General features: G+C 40.3%; 1 protein-coding gene across 1 annotated transcript in view; it reads left to right on the forward strand.

Moving 5' to 3' along the window:
* The window catches only part of rabep1 (rabaptin, RAB GTPase binding effector protein 1), a 31,965-nt gene extending 14,271 nt beyond the window's left edge, over nucleotides 1-17,694 (forward strand). The window contains exons 9-18 of the mRNA XM_072374264.1: nucleotides 491-952; nucleotides 1,623-1,727; nucleotides 1,812-1,928; nucleotides 4,003-4,101; nucleotides 5,195-5,335; nucleotides 6,651-6,840; nucleotides 8,999-9,054; nucleotides 11,694-11,792; nucleotides 12,883-12,999; nucleotides 14,360-17,694. Coding sequence (XP_072230365.1) covers nucleotides 491-952; nucleotides 1,623-1,727; nucleotides 1,812-1,928; nucleotides 4,003-4,101; nucleotides 5,195-5,335; nucleotides 6,651-6,840; nucleotides 8,999-9,054; nucleotides 11,694-11,792; nucleotides 12,883-12,999; nucleotides 14,360-14,461 — 1,488 coding nt within the window. The 3' untranslated portion in view covers nucleotides 14,462-17,694. The remainder of the gene's footprint in view (nucleotides 1-490; nucleotides 953-1,622; nucleotides 1,728-1,811; nucleotides 1,929-4,002; nucleotides 4,102-5,194; nucleotides 5,336-6,650; nucleotides 6,841-8,998; nucleotides 9,055-11,693; nucleotides 11,793-12,882; nucleotides 13,000-14,359) is intronic.
* The last annotated feature ends 436 nt before the right edge of the window (nucleotides 17,695-18,130 follow it).

The raw sequence follows: 18,130 nt of genomic DNA on the forward strand, positions 1-18,130 counted from the left end.
TATTTAAAAGACTTCAAATGAAGACCAAAAAAAGTGATATTACCATAGTTAAACAGGCCACATCCAGATTTGCATTACCATCCCCCACAAACACCATGCTTTGAAAAAAAGCCCATCTGGATGTTCCAGAGTTCCCTTCAGTTAGACTGACAGAGGTTACTGCTTTTGGAGCAAATGGTGACTGGTTAAAAATCTATGTTCAGTTCTAATGTTGTGAGAGCTCATTTCAAAGTGCAAGACACTGAACCACGTTGCCTCTGATTTGTCCATTGGTGTGTGACAGAGGGGAAAAAAAAGCACTGCCATGCCTGTAAGTGCTGTATGAGCGTGTTAATGGGTGATAACCATTTACAAACCATACCAGAAAACAAGAAATTTAGTTTTTTTTTCTTTTAGAAATTTCATCTTTACCATTTTTAGCTCTAATTGTGAGTAATGCTGTTGATACTTTGTTTGATTGTTATGTGAATACATTTGCCTTCTCTTTCAGAACAATACCAACCTCAGCACCCATGGCTCTATGCACTCCCTGGACACTGAGGTGGTTGCAGGGGGGCCCATGGACCCCTACAAGGACAACTTGCGGCGAGTCCAGTCGACAGACAGCCTCGGTTCCTCTCCGTCTGCACAGCAGGGGCTCGGCGGTCAAAACCACAAGGCCAAGTCGGCCAGCAACTTGGACGAGTCGGACTTTGGGCCCCTAGTGGGGGCCGACTGTGGGGTGGCAGACGGTAGTTTTGGTGAAACCTCGTCCATCAGCTCCATCAAGCTTACGGCAAGTCACTTCTTGTTGACTAAAGACCAGGAAAAGGCGATCAAAGCCATGACGCCTGAGCAGGAGGAGACGGCATCACTGCTGTCCAGCATCTCCCACGCCCCGGAGACGGCTTACTTACCACCTGCAGGCTACCGGCTCGTCAGTGACACCGAGTGGAACCTGCTGCAGCAAGAGGTGCTAACACAAGCTCTTAATGTACCCCAAACCGTATTTTTCAATCATAAATTCCATCTCAACATCAGATATGCAGATTATCAATAACAGAGTGAAGTCATTATTTTTCTAAACTGGTTTAGAAGCTCTTTTTTTCATTTTTTGTAAGCCAAAAGATTGGAAAACTGAATCATTTCTTTTTCAACTGAGCAGTTTTATGTGTGTGCTCAGCATCTTTATACGGCGTATAGGATCTAAATTGGTCTGAACTGGCAGTAGATGTCTGTTTGTCAAACCACTCTTTAACTTTGTTGGATTTCTAATACGATTTTCCTCAGTTTTTAACCACAGAAGGTTGGGTCCACAAGCACACATGTGATACTAAGTCCAGACGTCATGATGATGTTTTTTTTTTTAAAGAAAATGAATCCAAGCTTTGGTTACAGTTCTACAAAACGTCTTCACTTCAATCCTGTATTCATTACTAGTCCACTAACTGAAGTTTTCAGTCAGAAAAGAGAAGATACAAAAAAAAGTGTGTATTTGCTGTTCATGTTTATTTCCCATGTCCTTTATCAACTGTTAGGGAAGTGACATGAACTAAAATTGTTCCTTGTGTTTGGTGTGAGACGTTACATTATCAGATGATAATGAATGAAAGTAATGTGGTTTCCTTGTTGCTGAACGCCAGGTTAAAAATGCTGGCAGAAAGCTCGGCCGACGCTGCGATATGTGTTCCAACTACGAGAAGCAGCTGCAGGCCATTCAAGGACAGGAGGCCGAGACACGAGACCAGGTTTGTTTATAGCTACGGCAATGTGTTTTTTAGCCAAGAGAAACGACTGGCTGCTTTTTAACTGAGACACCTGTTCTCCTCCAGGTGAAGAAGCTGCAGGTTATGCTCCGTCAGGCCAATGATCAGCTGGAGAGGACGATGACAGAGAAACAGAATTTGGAAGATTCAGTGAAAGCAGGGAACGAGGAAATCGCCGTGAAGGTCTGTGCACAGATTATCTATCCAGAACTGTAAAGCAGTTTGTGGCCATTAATTGATCAGCTGTAAACTGATGCATTTGCACTGGAAATGCAGAACAAAGATTTGTAATCTGCTGGTTACTGGGTGTGAATATTAAGTTCACCCAAAGTGATGACCACCATAGTTTTTGGGCTCTGAATATATCACAGCACTGCAGCCTGTCGGCAAGTGAAAAAGACCTCAGGTGAAACACAAAGTTTAGTCACTTCCATAAAACGGGAAAAAAAACACAGTTTAAATGCCTATTTTTCATTTATGTGTCAATCTGGGATGTCCATCCCCTTCAGCCATCTCTCCCCATCCAGAAATAGCAGGTTACCATGGTACACTCTGTACTTAGTAGTCCTGTGGATGCCAAGGTGAGCCGAGTTAAATCACAACCAGCTGTTACAGAAACAGCTGTTTGATACAGAAGTGTCTGTTGATGGTTTACTGTGCTGCTACATTACTGTCACATGGAAACACGCTAAGCTAACAATACTTTCATGATCCAAGGCTGCTGATGATCGTTTCAGTTAGTTGATCAATCTGTTGGTTTATAAGATATCAAATGAGCAAATAAATAAATGATTTCCTAAATTCACCTAAAAAAAAATAACATGTGCTTTATTTAATTTTTTTCTAATAGATTTCAATTCAGTTTATTATATTTTTATACACTAATTTACGAAAAGTTGAAAAAGCTAAATTGGGTCGTAAACTCACACCAGAAGACGTAAACAAATGACTCTCCACCGTGTGTGGACTCGGTTTACTTCAATGTGATGCGGCAGTGCTTTACTGGCAGATCGCTTGTATTCGGTGAGAGATGGAGTCAGTAAGTAGAATTCAAGATGGTGGAAATGGTGTGATGCTGAATGATAAGCTGGTGCAGCCAGGAGACAAAGAAGTGGAGCCTCGGGCTGTCAGGATACAGTAAATCTTCATACTCAACATATTAGCAAGAACTGCTGTTTTTGACACATCTGGCCTGAGTCGGACACCCACCAAGTTTTAAAAATAAAACTTGTGAATGATTGGAGGGAAAACAAAGATTCAGCAACTGATGTACAGAGAGCTGTGAGTTTAGTAGTGAGATAAAGAGGCATTCTTTACCCTGGCTGACCCTCCGGACATGAGCAGTTCTTTAGTTTCCTCCGAGGATTCCCCTCCCAAACTGTTGGTATCTCGTGGTGTTCGTCCATACCGGACGGTACAGAACGGTTTCCCACTACAGCCGGTATCGCTTCAACGTTGATGGGTCAGCTGTTTATCTTGGCAGCACATATGAAGCTGCTGTGTGCGTTTATCATAATTTCTTTGACATAGATTGATCAGATGTTTTTATTTAAAGAGGCTTACAAGCGAGGGGTATAGAAGGGTTATTGCACTGAATCAGTTTGTGACACGTTTTATTTCAGGAGGGTTTGAATATCTTCGGGGAGTGATCGGAACAGCTCAGCAACAAAGGGATAAAAGATGGCGCGAACCACTCCATGTTGTGTCATGTAATGGAAACGAAGCAATAGTGTGAGGAAGGATGCTTTTAAAGAGGAGCTGATGTAACTGGTCTTCATTAGCCTCAAAAAAACCTCTGAGATGCCCACAGATAATGTGATAATGGAACTTCCCGACCCAGCTTTACTCCCATGTGCACCCTGAGTGCAACAGCAAAGCAAACCTCCAAATGTGATGCCATACTCTGAGCTGCACACTTGAATACACTTTTTACAATGTAACTTCAGTCATGGGAATGCATCCAGCTGTCTCCCTGAAAGGGGTCGGCCCTTCCAATCGACAGCAGACTTTGTTTTTATTAGAATACCTTTTGTCATTTCACAAATCGGAGGTAAATTTCAAACCACTGTGGCTCTGGCTCCAAGCTCCGTGCTGCTGTGGTATGTTCCTGCAGCTGTTTCAGCCCAGGACACGTCCCTTCCACTCTGATGGGAAAGACTTGCAGTTTATGCACCATCTCAACACTTATTTTTGTGTTCTTCTGGGGAACATTGAGCACTCTCTCTTGTCTCACAGATCTATTTTCTCTGTGTTGTAGGTTGCTGCCCTCGTGATGAGAGTTCAGGAGTCAGAAACACTGCTCAGCACTCTGCAGCAGGCCTTCAGCGATGCTAAGAGGAACACACAGGAACAAATGGTGAGCAGCGTATTTGTTTGGAAGGATAAGGCAACACAGTGTTGACAAAGTGTTTGACTCTGAGGAAACCACAGCCATGCACACATCCACGGCGCATCACTTCCTCTCTATGATAACAGACTGTTGCTGCCAAGCTGAGTTGCAGCTCGTGGGTAGTGTCTGCTGATATTTGGATTAACTCGTATCTGCCTCTGTGACATCACTGCTCCTTGCAACTGCAAACAGAAGCTGACAAAATGAAGTTTGTGGCTCACGAATGTTTAATTTGCATATCATAAAGCTGTCTTCTTCTCCAGAAGTGTACAGATTTGTACACTGTGACAAGTTCCAAGTAAGGAGTTCCACATTTGTTCGAAAATGCCCCATAGGCTCCCCAGCCTGAAGTGACTTAGTGAAGACATTCTGACATTCCTTTTGTTTTCTGCCAGTTATCTGTGACCGAGTCTGATTGGTAATCCTCAGAAATCCCTCTGCCCAGCTGCTTCTTCTAGCTCTTCCGGGGAGTCTTTTTTTTGCTTTATGTTCATCTCTCTTTTTAAACACAAGATGAACAAAAGTCTCTTTTTTTTCATAAAATGAAACTGTAGAAATGCAGAAAAAGAGGAGCCACATCCGTAACTCATCTGTTGGGGAGTGCACCCCAAATATTGATGCGATACTCAGGTTTCTCTTCTATGTAGAAGAAAAAAGCCCTCCAAAATGAAAAAAGTAGAACTGTCCCATCTGCTGCCACAAACAACAACAAATGCACACATTTGTACAGCTAGGTTATTGTAAAATAGCATTTTGTAATATTAATAAATTTGCTGCTCTGAAGTGTTTCAATGCTCAAGTTAATTTTATTACCGACAGTTTTTCCAGGGATGAAGGACATTACTTTATCTTCAGACTGCTTTGTATGATGAAAGATAAATCTTATCACTGTCACAGTTTCAGCCTGAAAGTTGCACCTCACAAAATATGAACCTTTGAAAGAAAATGCCGACCCTGGCCGGTGAGTCGCTCTTTACCACGCGGTGAAGTGTTGCTGGTTCGAGATAAAAGGGGGTTAACTGACACGATGAAAGGGAGTGATTTGTTTGGTTTGTTTCAGGTGGTGCTGGTGAAGTCGCGGGAACAGGTGGCAGATGAGCTAAGCCGACTACAGAGAGACAATGAGAGCCTGCAGGGAAAACACAGGCTGCATCTAGAACTGCAGCAACAAGAGGACTTTCAGATGCCCAACACTGTGCAAGTATGTGCAGCTGGAACCGCACCTTTGAACCCTGGAACTGAGTGAAAAATAAGAGAACAGACATCAAAGGTCTGGTTAGACTTATTGTTTTGTGTCCTGTTTTTGAGATCCAGGAGATTCAAATCCAAATATAGAGTCGACCTAATGTTTTAGTAGCTGTTAGCATTTGCACTGGATTTTAAACTTGGTTAAATGTTTGTTTTTATTCCTAATTTAGTTTCAAAGGAAAGGAAAGTTTGGTATCTGTACCGTTTGTGTCTTGGTGTCAGAACTTGGTGGAATTATCAGTGAAATTGTTATACTGAGTAATAGACCCCAAATGTTGAGGATATATTTAAAATGATATGAAAGAATCACAGACATGTTTTAAAGAAACAGTAAAAACTAGAAGGGTTATTTTTTTTCCAATTGATGATCACGATGGCGTGATGTTCTGTTTCGGTACGGTTTGGCCGCCAAACAACAAAAAGCACGACTCATCGTTTTCTGATGAGAGATTAATGAGAAAAGAGCGAGTCTTCAGATGCTGCAGTAACCTGCTGGAAATCCACTGCTGAGGACCCAATCAGCGAAGCTTTCTTGAGCCTGTCAAGCCTGTTAGATGTGCTCTGCACTTATTTTGTGTTGCTTTCTGTTTTTTCCTTTTCAACTTTTAAAAACTGTCACAGCATGAGCAGTAGTTCCCCCCCTTACTGCCACAGAGAGGGGAATTTCATGGAAAACGTTCCCTGCATCGAAGCATTCAGCCGCCTAACAAGTTTGTGGCTCTGCCAGCTCACGTTTGATGATCTATGGCAGCGCTGCTCATTTAGAGCTGTTTTTCAGGGAGAAAATATCTGCGAGATCTTTTTTAAATGTGTTTAACAAATGTGCCTCCTCCCCCTCAGCTTCGTGCTATGTTCTGCTCCTAAAGCGTACAAGACAAGGGAGAAAAAAAAAACTGCAGTACTGGAGAAGTACTGAAAATCCTGTCATTTCCAAATTGCTGCTTGTTGGAGAAATTACACGGCCTGTTCATTTAAATCAACATACTGCAAATGTACTGCAGTGAGAATTTGCTCTTGGATGTCACCGAGAATTTGAGTTAAGGATGGAAAATCTTGTGTGTGAAGTCTGTGTGGAGAGTTCTGGGAGAAGAAGGTGTGTGAGCAAGTTTTAAGATATGAAAAAAATATCAGATTTTTTTTTTTCCTGTGTAAGAACCCCAGAAAAGCTGAGCTCGAGAACATCACTCCATTTGGTTTTGCTCTTTATCTTGCCCGGTTATGTTGTATGGTGACGGTTGCCCACTTTGATGCCTGTAATTCGTCTTCAGGAGCTACACGGCCTGGTGTTGGGGATGCGCGAGGACCTGGTGGCGTTGCGGACATCTGCCGATCACATGGAGGAGAAGCTGAAAGCGGAGATCCTGTTTCTGAAGGAGCAGATCCAGGCGGAGCAGTGTCTGAAGGAGAACCTGGAAGACACGCTGCAGCTGGAGATCGAGGGCTGTAAGGAGGAAATAGGTGAGGTCAGCTACAACTTGTTGACCTCTATATAGGGTCTATATTTTAAGACTTTCTCGTAAAACTTCAGTAAAAAAAAGCCTGAACTTCTGTAGTTATGTCCCCAGCAAGCTTTTGTCTTTTGATATTTTTAAAGATTTTCTTCTTTTTCTGCTTTTGTTTTCCTTCTTTAATCACTGTCTTACAGACATCTTGGAAGGTATGAAAAACATTTTGAACAAGCCCATCTTAACTGCCTGTTTATGTGTGTCTAAGGCATAGCTATCAGACCATAGTAAGCATATAACTCTGTGCCCCCCCCATCACGTTTAACTGTCCTGAGCGCAGCTATTAGAAAATTCACTCTACTGTGTGTTGCCCCACTGCACTGACAGGTGTTTCCTGCTGATAAGTAACTCTGCTGTACACCCATTGATGGTGTTTGGTAGCATTTCAAGGAATCTAAATCTAGTTTGAAATCCACTGGTTGGATCTAAATTAATTGGAGTCCCTTATCAAGTCTTTCTAGGTGGTTTATTAGGAAGGATGATGCTTCCTAATTCTACTGCTTTCTTTACATTTAAGCCATCTCTCCAGATTAAAATTTATTTATTTATTTTTATTCAAGGAGAATGGTATTTTTCTAAAACTGCTGGTTTACTGCTGTGAGGTTTTACAGAAAGTCAGAGCTTTGCAGAGGTGTAATGGGATGGTTAAAAACTAACAATTTGCATGCTCGTTTTCAAGTCTCCAAAGTATGTTTGTTCTGTGATGAAGTTTCTGTTTTTACTTTCTGTAATTTTTTTTTTTTCTATTCTTCTCAAAATGTTTACGTAATGCAGAGTCACAGCAAAAATAGACGATTCAGCTGTGTTGGTGTGAACTCGGGTATTCATATGTTCTGAGATTAAAAATACCTCAACTGTGTTGCTTCGCACCACAACATGTGATGATGCTGCTGAATGATTAAGAAAATATGAACTAAATAAATCAGTTGTTTTTTCTGGAGGCGCAATTAGTTTTCTCAGTGGACTAAAGGTATTTTTGAGCCATAGAAACCATAGTTTCTGCAGCTGTTGGAGGAGGTACTCCTTCAAACTCTTTGTATGCTGGCGGATGTTACAGGCTGCCACAATAAATACATTCTTCTTTTCTTTTTTCTTTTTAAATAAGCAAATAAAAAAAAAAATACTGTTGTTTATAACTTTTTTTTTTTAAAATGACCATTTAAGTGAATTGATTCTTTTAAATGAACGTAACACTGTTGGGCTTGACATCGTGGAGTCGTTCGTTGACGTTGATCAACACTCTGCAGTCACAGATCAACTCTTGTGCCGTTTGTGAAACTCCTGGAGTTTCGGCAGCAGCCTTCAGAACCCGTCCCTGTGTTTTTTCGACCTCGGCATCTTCTGCACTCAAAACCAAAACCTCACAAATGGACCTTTATGAGCTAAACTCACTTATTGGGAGTGTCCGTATTTAGTTAGTGACGAGGGATCTGGTGTCCAAATCATGTTTTTGGTTCAAAGTTCTCTCCGAGGACATTTGCTGACTACGTTTTATGAAAGGAATTGTTTATTCCATGAAATGTCAAAAACAAAAATACTATTGAGAAGTTCAGACCGTTTAATCAGCGAGTTAAATAATATTCTTCACCGTAACGTAGATGGATGCAATGGATGCATCTTATCTCCAACTAATTTACGTTTGATTAACTGACGAATCAACTGTTTGCAGTGGTGTAGATGCGTTTTTCAGAGAACATGTGAAGAAAAGTCCCGCTGTGTAAACCCTGCACTATAAAAATAAACTGCTTAAATGACCAAAAGTCCAATAAATAAAGTTACCCCCTAATTGGCAACTTTTACACCATTTCCCTTGTCTTTTCAAAAGATCATTTGGCGAATGAAATCATTAAAAAATGGAGTGTTTTTTTGTGCCTGCTGTGCTTCAAAGTTTGGCATTGATTTAAATTCTCAGTCAGTTATGCTTTTTGAGCTTGTTGTTTGGATCTCCGTTTGTGTTTGACACAAGCCAAGCACATAGTGTCTCGCAGCAAAGCAGCGTCGATGCATTATTTATAACTTTCAAGGGACCAAATGCTAATCCCAGAGAGATTCAGGGCTTTGAGATTCAGATGAGCACTGTGTGATCCTCTAATGATGTCTCCTTTCCACAGCTTCTTTCTCCAGTCTGAAGACAGAGCTTGAGAGAATAAAAGCAGAGAAGGAGCAGGTACGTACTGCATTACACCTCAGTGAGGGACAGAAAATCAGCCTCTGTGCTTCTAAATAGGTTTAGAATTATATATGTAACCAGAGCATAGGCTTTCTTTGATGTGGCTGCTGCTCGTTTAATCATCTGTGGTGTGAGGAGCCCTCGTGTGGAAGGTCATGCTCTTTATTCTGTTTATTAAAGCTGCACTAATCAATATTTGGCTCATTAAAAGGCCTTATTAGTAAAGGTGAAACTGTGAGGCAACACCTCATTGTTTTAGTTTTTTAAGAGACTCCAGATCACTTGTTCAGCTCAGGCTGGTTTCTGACCGCAGGATGCAGCTGATTGTAGTGAGAAAGCTGTGAGAAATCCTTCTGTTCTCAGTCCGTTTAATCGAGTTGCAGCCGCCACCCGAAGGCCTTGTCACAAAACTTTCACTGGCTCAAGTGTGCACAAGTCTGTGAAGTCATAACGACACAATTTAATATAAAAAGGCTGAATGCTGTTGTAAAAAGCATTGAGATAGTGAAAGGAATGGGGAAATAAAGGAATGGGAAATAAAAATCCCAGCCAGTGCTGTAGGATTTAGTTTTGTAAGTTTATATTTCGCTGCCTGTTTGTGATATTAAAGCGTTTCTAGAGTTGAAACTTTCTGTGCCTAAGCTAAAACCTCCTCACCTGTATGATTTATCCAGTCGTATTATAGATTACAAATGAAATGATGGAACTGAAAACAAGGAGAGATGGAGGAGAAAATGTTCTGGAAGTGTGTGATATTTTTTTTTTAAACCTTTGAACTTGGGGAGAAACATGGGCCAGTGTGCATTTAATTTTTAATCAGATCCCTGTCTATCCCAAAGAAAGGGGCACTCCCGAGTCCTGTTCAACAAAGAGGCATAAACTCCTTTATGTAAATGTTATAAAGACCAGAGGACTTACACAAAGGGGATAAGAAGCGTGATACAACTGGTTGCTCTTGATGTAGAGTCCAACCAAAGCTAATCCAGTGGTATCTTACTAAAATGGAGTGTAACAAAACATAAAGAAGTTTGTGTACTCCTTTTTTCCTCTCATGGGGATCTTTTCAGTTGAGGATTCTTGATTAAATGTCTCATATCAAGCCACACGCGACAAAAATGTGCTTCGATTGCTTTTTTTTTTTTAATCTGAAGGGCTGATGTCAGAGGAAAGATTTTCCTGAAGCGCCGTTTCAAAGCCATCTGGGATGTTTTTGTCTTCTTTGAATTGTTTTGTCAGATAAAGCAATTGCATGTGAACCTAGTGTAACTTTAGCATTTCTTTTTCAGTTAGACGGGATGAGCATCTTCTGCTAGCGTCTAACTTATTAGACACTTTCACACAAGCCAATGTTTTCACTGCCTCTGATTAAGATCTGCAGCTCTTTTGAACAAGGCTTGGTTTTCCTCAACAGGAAACCTATGTTAGTTTTCCAAACACAGCTACTCATTTAGCCCTCTTGGCACCATGTTAGCATTAGCCAACTTCTGTCAAACACATGACGGATTCGCTCTGAGCGCTGTGGACTTATCCTCTCCACTGTGGTTGGGTGGGTTGTCCTCCTTGCCAGAATGAGATCCTTTTTCCCTTTACTGACTTTGTTTTCCTCCGTGCTGTCAATCACAGCCTTTAATGTGTCCCACTCTTAACTTTGCCATCATTCAGTTAACTTTGTGAACGGACCGGTGTTCCGTTTGACAGTTTTTAGAATATTATCACGGGATGAAAGATTTGCAGTTGCCACAAAATCCCACAGCAGACCTGGGCTTGAGTTAGGCCACACGAGTGTGTTACAGCACACCCTTTACCAGTGATTCATGAAACTACCAAGAGTCAGGAAAGCACAATTACACATTAACAGGAGTTCTTCAATCCACATTCGGTTGTAAATATTTAATAAGTGGCCAGGAATGTTTACATGTCATCAGGTATGCGATGAGCTATGGGCAAGACGCTCAGGAAAGTGCAGACACATACTCACTAAAAGGGTGGGAAAGTCCTCAGGGTCCAGGCACTTGGTGAGATCATCATCATTATCAGCATGAGTGTTGACATTTGGATCAGACCATGCACTCAAGTTTCCTCCACAGATAGTTTTATATCCGCGTCGCAGCCAGCCAATAGTTTGGCGGCTGGATGTGAGAGCTTCTGTACACCTGGGAAGTGTCGCTGGGCCGTAACGCAAAGAAACAGACCAGCAGACACAGGTTTAGAATTAGAATCGTGATTTAATCTGAACAGGCACATATTTTGGACGAAGTCGGAGTAAACTCCCACAGTCACAGAGAGAGTCACAGAGAGGCCCCTGCTAGCCAGCAGGCTCTGCGATACTGTGCCTCCACAGATTTTATTTGAATTTTTTTCCAACAGATCTGTCAGTTGGACAGACATTTTCTGCAGGTAAAGGCTAATGTGGTTCTGACTTAATATCCTCGCAATGTTAAGTTTTAAATAATAATATGTAAGGAATGACTTAAACAATGAGTTGTAACGGTACCAATGCACACATTCACAAAGTCAGATAAAAGGTTGTCTTCATCCTTTAATAACCTTTAGCTTGTCCTCTGTCCTACTTGAAGTTATATGATAGATACATTTTCTGTGTCATCATTGATGGAGATATTCTCTTATTCATGCAGTTGCAGAGAAGCTTTACTGAGAAGACAGAGACACTGGAGAGCATCCAAGGCATGAGGATCAGCCTGGAGCAGCAGCTCAAAGAGCTCACCACCACAAAGGTCTCTGTTTGGCACACATATTAATCTGTAGATTCACCACAACTAAACTCCTCTATTTAACACAATCAGTATTATTGTATTATCTAGCTCTATAGTTATAAAACTACCCCTCTATACCACATCTAATCTACCCAGCAGGTGGCATGTTTTAAAATATTCTGAAAGGGGTCGTGTACATTTGCTAACTGGCAAGAAATCCTGTTATAATTGTACATTTCCTGTGGAGAATGGATGAGTTAATAAAATGATAATAAATGCTATGACAATAACATTCATTTATGCAAAAGTAAATGTAGGAAAAGTTGCTAAAAAGTTGTTAATAGCCCCATTTATTTGCTTAGTCAGATTTAAATTTTATGTACAGTTTTACAGCAAAGCCACAGAGATCGGAAGTGGATAGAGCTAAAGGTGCTAGCGGCTAGCTTAACTTGCAGTCAGAGCAATGGCCTGAAACGCAGTGGCCTTCATCGCCAAACTTTTTGGTCTAAGTCTGTAAAGAGAAACAGTGCTTTAAACAAGAAGCTATTTCTATCACAGCCTCTATAACTGAAGTATCAATTATGTCACTTCCGGTCTCAAGCAACGTTTTGTGAAATATGATCAACCAATAGGTGAGAAACTGAGCCCACGAAACACTCTGAAAGCTCCAGCTCCACTTGCAAAATGAAGCAGAAATTCATACAGGACTGAAAAAGACTGAGACAGATAAATGGAAATAAAGACTATTGTTTGGGAAATAAATGACTGGAGAAAATGCAAAGAATGATCAACAGCTAAATATAGCTGTTGAATGGAACTGAATCAAATGAAATATTTTCTAATAGTGAAATCAAACAAGGAAATGAGGGATTTGGAGAGAATGAATAGCAATAGCAAGAAATGTAAAGGAAAGTATTACAGAAATGAAAATGCAAATAAAAAAAAAAACAATGTGATTATTCAACAATACACTTCAGGAAATATTTAGTTCCACATCTTCTGTACTGGGTTTCTATTTCACATTGTCGACTTGAGTCTTTGTGACACATTTTTGTATGTGTGTGTTTGTGTGTGTGTGTGTGTGTGTGTGTGTGTGTGCGCGCCACTGTAGAGTGCACTAGAAAGTCAGGTCCTTGATGAAAGAGACAAAGCCCAGCGGCTGCAAACGGAGCTGGATGTCAGTGAGCAGGTTCAAAAGGACTTTGTTAAACTTTCTCAGACGCTTCAGGTAAGCAGCCCCTGACACCTTATATATGCTGGATAGGTTCTCTGCACAAGCTGAACAATATCATCGTTGGATCAAAGTACTAATGTTGTTTCCTTTTAGAGACTTTCGGTATCTTGTTTTAGTTCAGTTTGACTCCTTTTTTTTTAACATAAACGGGCACAAATAAAAAAAAAATTCTGCTACACACTAAAACAAACAAAAAAAAAGTGATAGAAGCAAATAAAGTAACAGTATTCTGGAAGATTCAGCAATCAGCAGATGATTTTTTTTTTGACAGGTGAGGGTGTCAGGATTGGGTATAAAACCAGCAAACACCAATGCATAGTCTTTTCATGGCTCTCCTCTTTCTGCCAAACTCTGTCAGAGAGTCTCCAATATTTTCCAAAAAAGTTATGTCTAAAGGGAAATATATCCACTTTATTTCAACAGTGTGCGTTTGACTGGGCTGCCTGTAGTCTGGATCTATTTATTCAAACTGTGTAGAGTTTGAACTTTGTGTTCCTCTGAAAAACTGCAGAACTTTGTGTCCACAGTTCTCACAAGATTAAAAAGTGCCATTAAGGAAGGTTAACATAAGGCCATGGTAAACGTGCCTCTAATGCAACTTTTTTTAAAGTTGGTCAGCAAAGACACTGAAAATGATTCCTTTGGATTTGTCTCTGCTGAGATTCAGGGATAAATAAAGAATAAAGAAATAAATAAAGAAAGAGGGACCGTGTGTGAGAGCTCTTTTATTTTTTTATAATTTTGAGTTGCAGTTAAGAAAGAATCTCCCAACTTTTCTGGAATTTTGGTTGTAAATAGTTTTAAAACCATGAGACACAGTAGGGCTGTTATTGTAGATACTATGTGATGTACATAAGCAACTTCTATCTTTCTCTACATTAGAAGTTTTTTTTTTGTTTGTTTTTTTTTGCTTTAAGCATTCCATCCAGAAATTTTCAGCTTTATCAGATGAGATTTCTTTTCCTGAAGGTGCAGGAATCCTCAGACACTGCTTGTCTGTCTGTGTCCACACAGCAAATATTCACTCACATTCACTGAATGGAGCTTTTAACAGACAAAGGCAGCAGCCTCAAACAGGGTCAGCTGTTAAAAAAAAGATGTATAATTAAACTGATCTTCATTAAACTTTTAGAGACGTGATGACAGCATTTAACAGCTCAGCTCACCACATCTCAGCTGAGAAGTCAGCTTTCATAAAAGAGACCTTCTTTTGTCATTTTCTGAACAGCTCGTGTTACACGATGACTTTTAAGCTGACCTCACAAGCTTGTGTGTCAAAGCATCACATACTTTTGACCTGAGTCCCTTCAGAGGAGCATGTAAATGAACATATCTGGGTTTGTCTGTCTCTCAGGTGCAGCTGGAGCGAATACGACAGGCGGAGTCGTTGGATCGCATCAAAGTAATCCTCAATGACACCAACTTGACTGACATCAATCAGCTTCCAGAGACATGATACCTCTAAATGAAGACTGCATTCAGCTTCATTCCCCTCTCTCTCTATCACTGGCCCAGTAACATTATTATCTGACCCCCCCCCTCCTCTCATAAACACCTCGGAAGAGTTTGGAAGGACAAGGATGGATGTGGCATGAGGAGCTCACGGCCTTCTGTGTACATTTAAAGTCTCTGAACACACCTTGGATAGAATAATGAAGAAGAACACTACTAAAAAATGTAAATAACTAAATGTGGACGGAGGGAGTGGAAGTCCCTCTCCCTGTGGGTCTGTATTTGGCTTCTACTGTAGATATATGACTGTCTGTCTTAGCTCAACCAAAAAAGTTTGATGTCCGCAAGAGCACTTTTAATCTGCAGCTTCTCTTCTCTTCTCTTTCCTGGTAAATCGAAATTTTCCCTGTTTTCAAAGCGACTTGTTCCACTTGCTTGTTTTTTCAGTGTTTTTTCTTTCCTTCCCCCCCACCTCTCTGGTCTTTTTTGGACATTTTCTGCCCCGTTCTGGTTGTTTAACCCTGTGCACCTTGTGACAAAGACACAATGAAGTATGGAAAATACTTGCACATAATGAAAAAGGAACGTACCACAAAGCAGGCAAGACTCTCCGTTATTGTTGCTCTTAAAGTCCGACAGAATCCTTTTTTTTTTTTTTCTCTAACTGCACAATGTGTAAACATTTGTCATGTTCAAAGTTTTATTTTTCTTGACTGTCAAACACTATTTAATCCTGTTTGTTTCAGTTGAAGAAACTTTGAGGGGAAGAGAGCGGACGAGGTGTCAGGACGGGAAATAATGGATTTTAATACACAGTTTGCTCCTCTTATACATTACCTTTTTGAATTAGCTTTGGACAGACTTTCTTAATGTAATTCTGAAAATCTTAAATCTTAGTGGGTAGCTTTTAGATTATAATGAAAAAGTACAAGAAGACACCCTTTTTACCCCCTAAGGAACACATTCTTAGAAAGCTTCTTTTTTTGTCTCTTTCTCTGCAAACTTCACTCGACTTTCGTGAGACATTTCATTCATCACTGCGAGAACTTCTGTGATTTGCTTTTCATTAAATGACCTCAAAGTTTCTGGATAAGTGCTTGATTTCTGCATTCGATCTATGGTTGTGAAAAATGTTTGGACAGAAAAAAACTATGTGCATCCCAGCGGAAATACTGTTGTCACCATTTGTGTGGATGTCTGCTCAGAGCTGCTTATCAGATTGTTGAAATGCATCCAAAACCTCGTCCCTTGAAGTCTTTGTGACGTCAAATTATAGACGCCGTTTTAAAATGGATGATTTGATGTTAAAGGCTGCTTCACAGCGGGCTGACAACAGCGGGCTGTTTTAACTCTTTCTGCAAACAGCAACGGGCAACATGAGGACCGTTTCCCCTTAAAAAACCGTCTTGAAATGTCTGTCTTTGCTCCTCCGTGTCACAACAAGAAGTCTGTTTTGTGAGTTGTTGTGCTCATCACAGATGGGGATAACAGCTTCTGCTGTCTGACTTTCCCTCCTGGAAAGGCATTCAGCGTCGTACTTCACATGAAAACTGGCACGAAGTCACGTAGAAGCATCTTTTTGCTCCAAATTAAACTTCTGTTACATTCCCCTTGGTTCTTTAAAGTCTGGAACTGCCATTAACACTTCTGGTCCATGACTCATTCGGTTGTGGAGCAAAATTTGACCCTGAGTTTTGACTCCTCATTGAGACGCATCTGAGGTTTTTGGCCACAGAAGCCTCGGTACTCTACATTCACACTGGATTCTGTTCATTACGGAAGGCACAAGTGTCCATTTCTTCTCCATACCTTCTCAAAAAAAACCTCCTCTTTGTCTTTGTGTTTCTCAGATAAATCATTCAAGGGGCTGAAACCTTACTCCGTTGCACAGCTTTTGCTCTCCTGTCACATTTGTGCATGGATCTTGTATGATCGTATTATTTCCAAGCTGTATGCAGCCCTGCTGATTTCAGATGCTCTCTGACAAGCGCTCGATTTGAAGCACACCACTGCCTCCAGCCACACAGACACAGTTCCACAGACGCTTTGAGACCTTTGCATCGCCGCTTAGCGAATAAACGGGCAGTATTTCCATTCATACAGCTGCGTCCTTTGCTTTCAGAACATGTCGATCACTGCTTTTGTTGTTTTGACTTGTGTGCTTTACACTTCCTGTTTAAGTTGTCAATATTGTAGATATCTTGAGTTCTATTTATGACGGATCCGTGCAGTGTTTTATGGTGCAGTGTGGATGTGTGAGCCAGACTTTTAGTTGCACTGACAGAAAACTTTAACTGACAAACCTTCTGTGTGGATTCTGGATGCTATAATTCTAAAGGCCTTAATTGTATCGACTTTGTGAGTTGGGTTTTTTTTTTTTTCCGGTTTCAACGTCCCTTTAATTTGATCTCTCATCTACAGCAGTAATGATGAGTGGCCCATCTGGCATAAATTTGAAGCAATCCTCTCCTAAAAGACCTAAAAGAGACAGTTCGCTGTGGTCTTATTATTCTTACCTGATGCTGTTGGATTGTATTGTATTGTTGGAATCCTAAACATGAGTGGAAAAAATTTCCTTAAACCTTTAACTCTGCTTTCTTCTGTTTAGTTTTTTTTTTTTTTTTTTTTTTACACTACAGATTGGTGACAAAGAGTACTTGAATTCCAGATTTGTTTGTAAAATGGAGAATGGAGTGCTTGGGCAGGCATTTTATTGGGTGAAAAAAAAGCCATATGTGTCATTTCACAACCTCAAATTTGATATTGATTCTAAAATTTGATTATTATTTTTTTATTTAATTTTTTTTTTAATGATACTTTGAATTAACTACCAAAAGCTGACTTCAGTGCACAGTTTGAGCTTTTGGCCAACATGTATCATTCCACTTTCTTGTTACCATTTAAAGCAGTAGGATCAGCTTATGGGTTATCCTTACATGTGCATCTGTTGACTGTGGCGGTTCGACTTTTAATTATTATTATTATTTTTTTTTTAAAGCTAAACAGAAGAGACGTGAATGTTTTACAGGTAATAATTGTCTTGTACCTTTGGGGGCTGGTTTGTGAATCCTGGTATATGAACTTTCACATCCTTTGGTTTTAAACTGTCCAACATAAAAGGATTAGTTGTTGACGAGAATTGTAATTTCACTCACAAGAAAGAGGCATGAGCAGCACGCTGGGTGATGAATACCATGAGATTTAAACATTACTGACTATAAAATACTGCCCACTGAATTTGTGTCGACTTCTTTCTCTTCCTTTAAGCACTTCTGTAGGATTTTTAATATACCTTCACTATTTGCATCAGTTTTGAAACGGTTGGCTCATGTTTTCCATGTGGGCACATTTTCTCATGTTTAAAAGAAAGGAAAAAAAAATTAAGGAAATCTTTTGAAAGTCTGATCACTTAGAAAATTCAGCCAAAAGCATGCCGCACGAGTGCTTTGAAGTAGCTAGTACCCAAAAGCACTTTCAAAGTGACTTTTCTCACAAACTTTGCTGACGTCTGGACAAAATAAAGTAACTTTCTGCCCATGTTTAAGGTGTTTGTCGGTAACACTTTAATAATAATTGTTTTCTGGCTGTTTTACAAGGTCGGAAAAGCACTTTGGGCCAAAGGTGTTGATTCCTAAATCAAAATGCACGGGAGTGTATGAGGCTGTACCTCAAT

This window comes from Leuresthes tenuis, unplaced genomic scaffold (assembly GCF_036924035.1).
Source record: "Leuresthes tenuis unplaced genomic scaffold, fLeuTen1.0.hap1 SCAF_21, whole genome shotgun sequence".
NCBI classification, from domain to species: domain Eukaryota; kingdom Metazoa; phylum Chordata; class Actinopteri; order Atheriniformes; family Atherinopsidae; genus Leuresthes; species Leuresthes tenuis.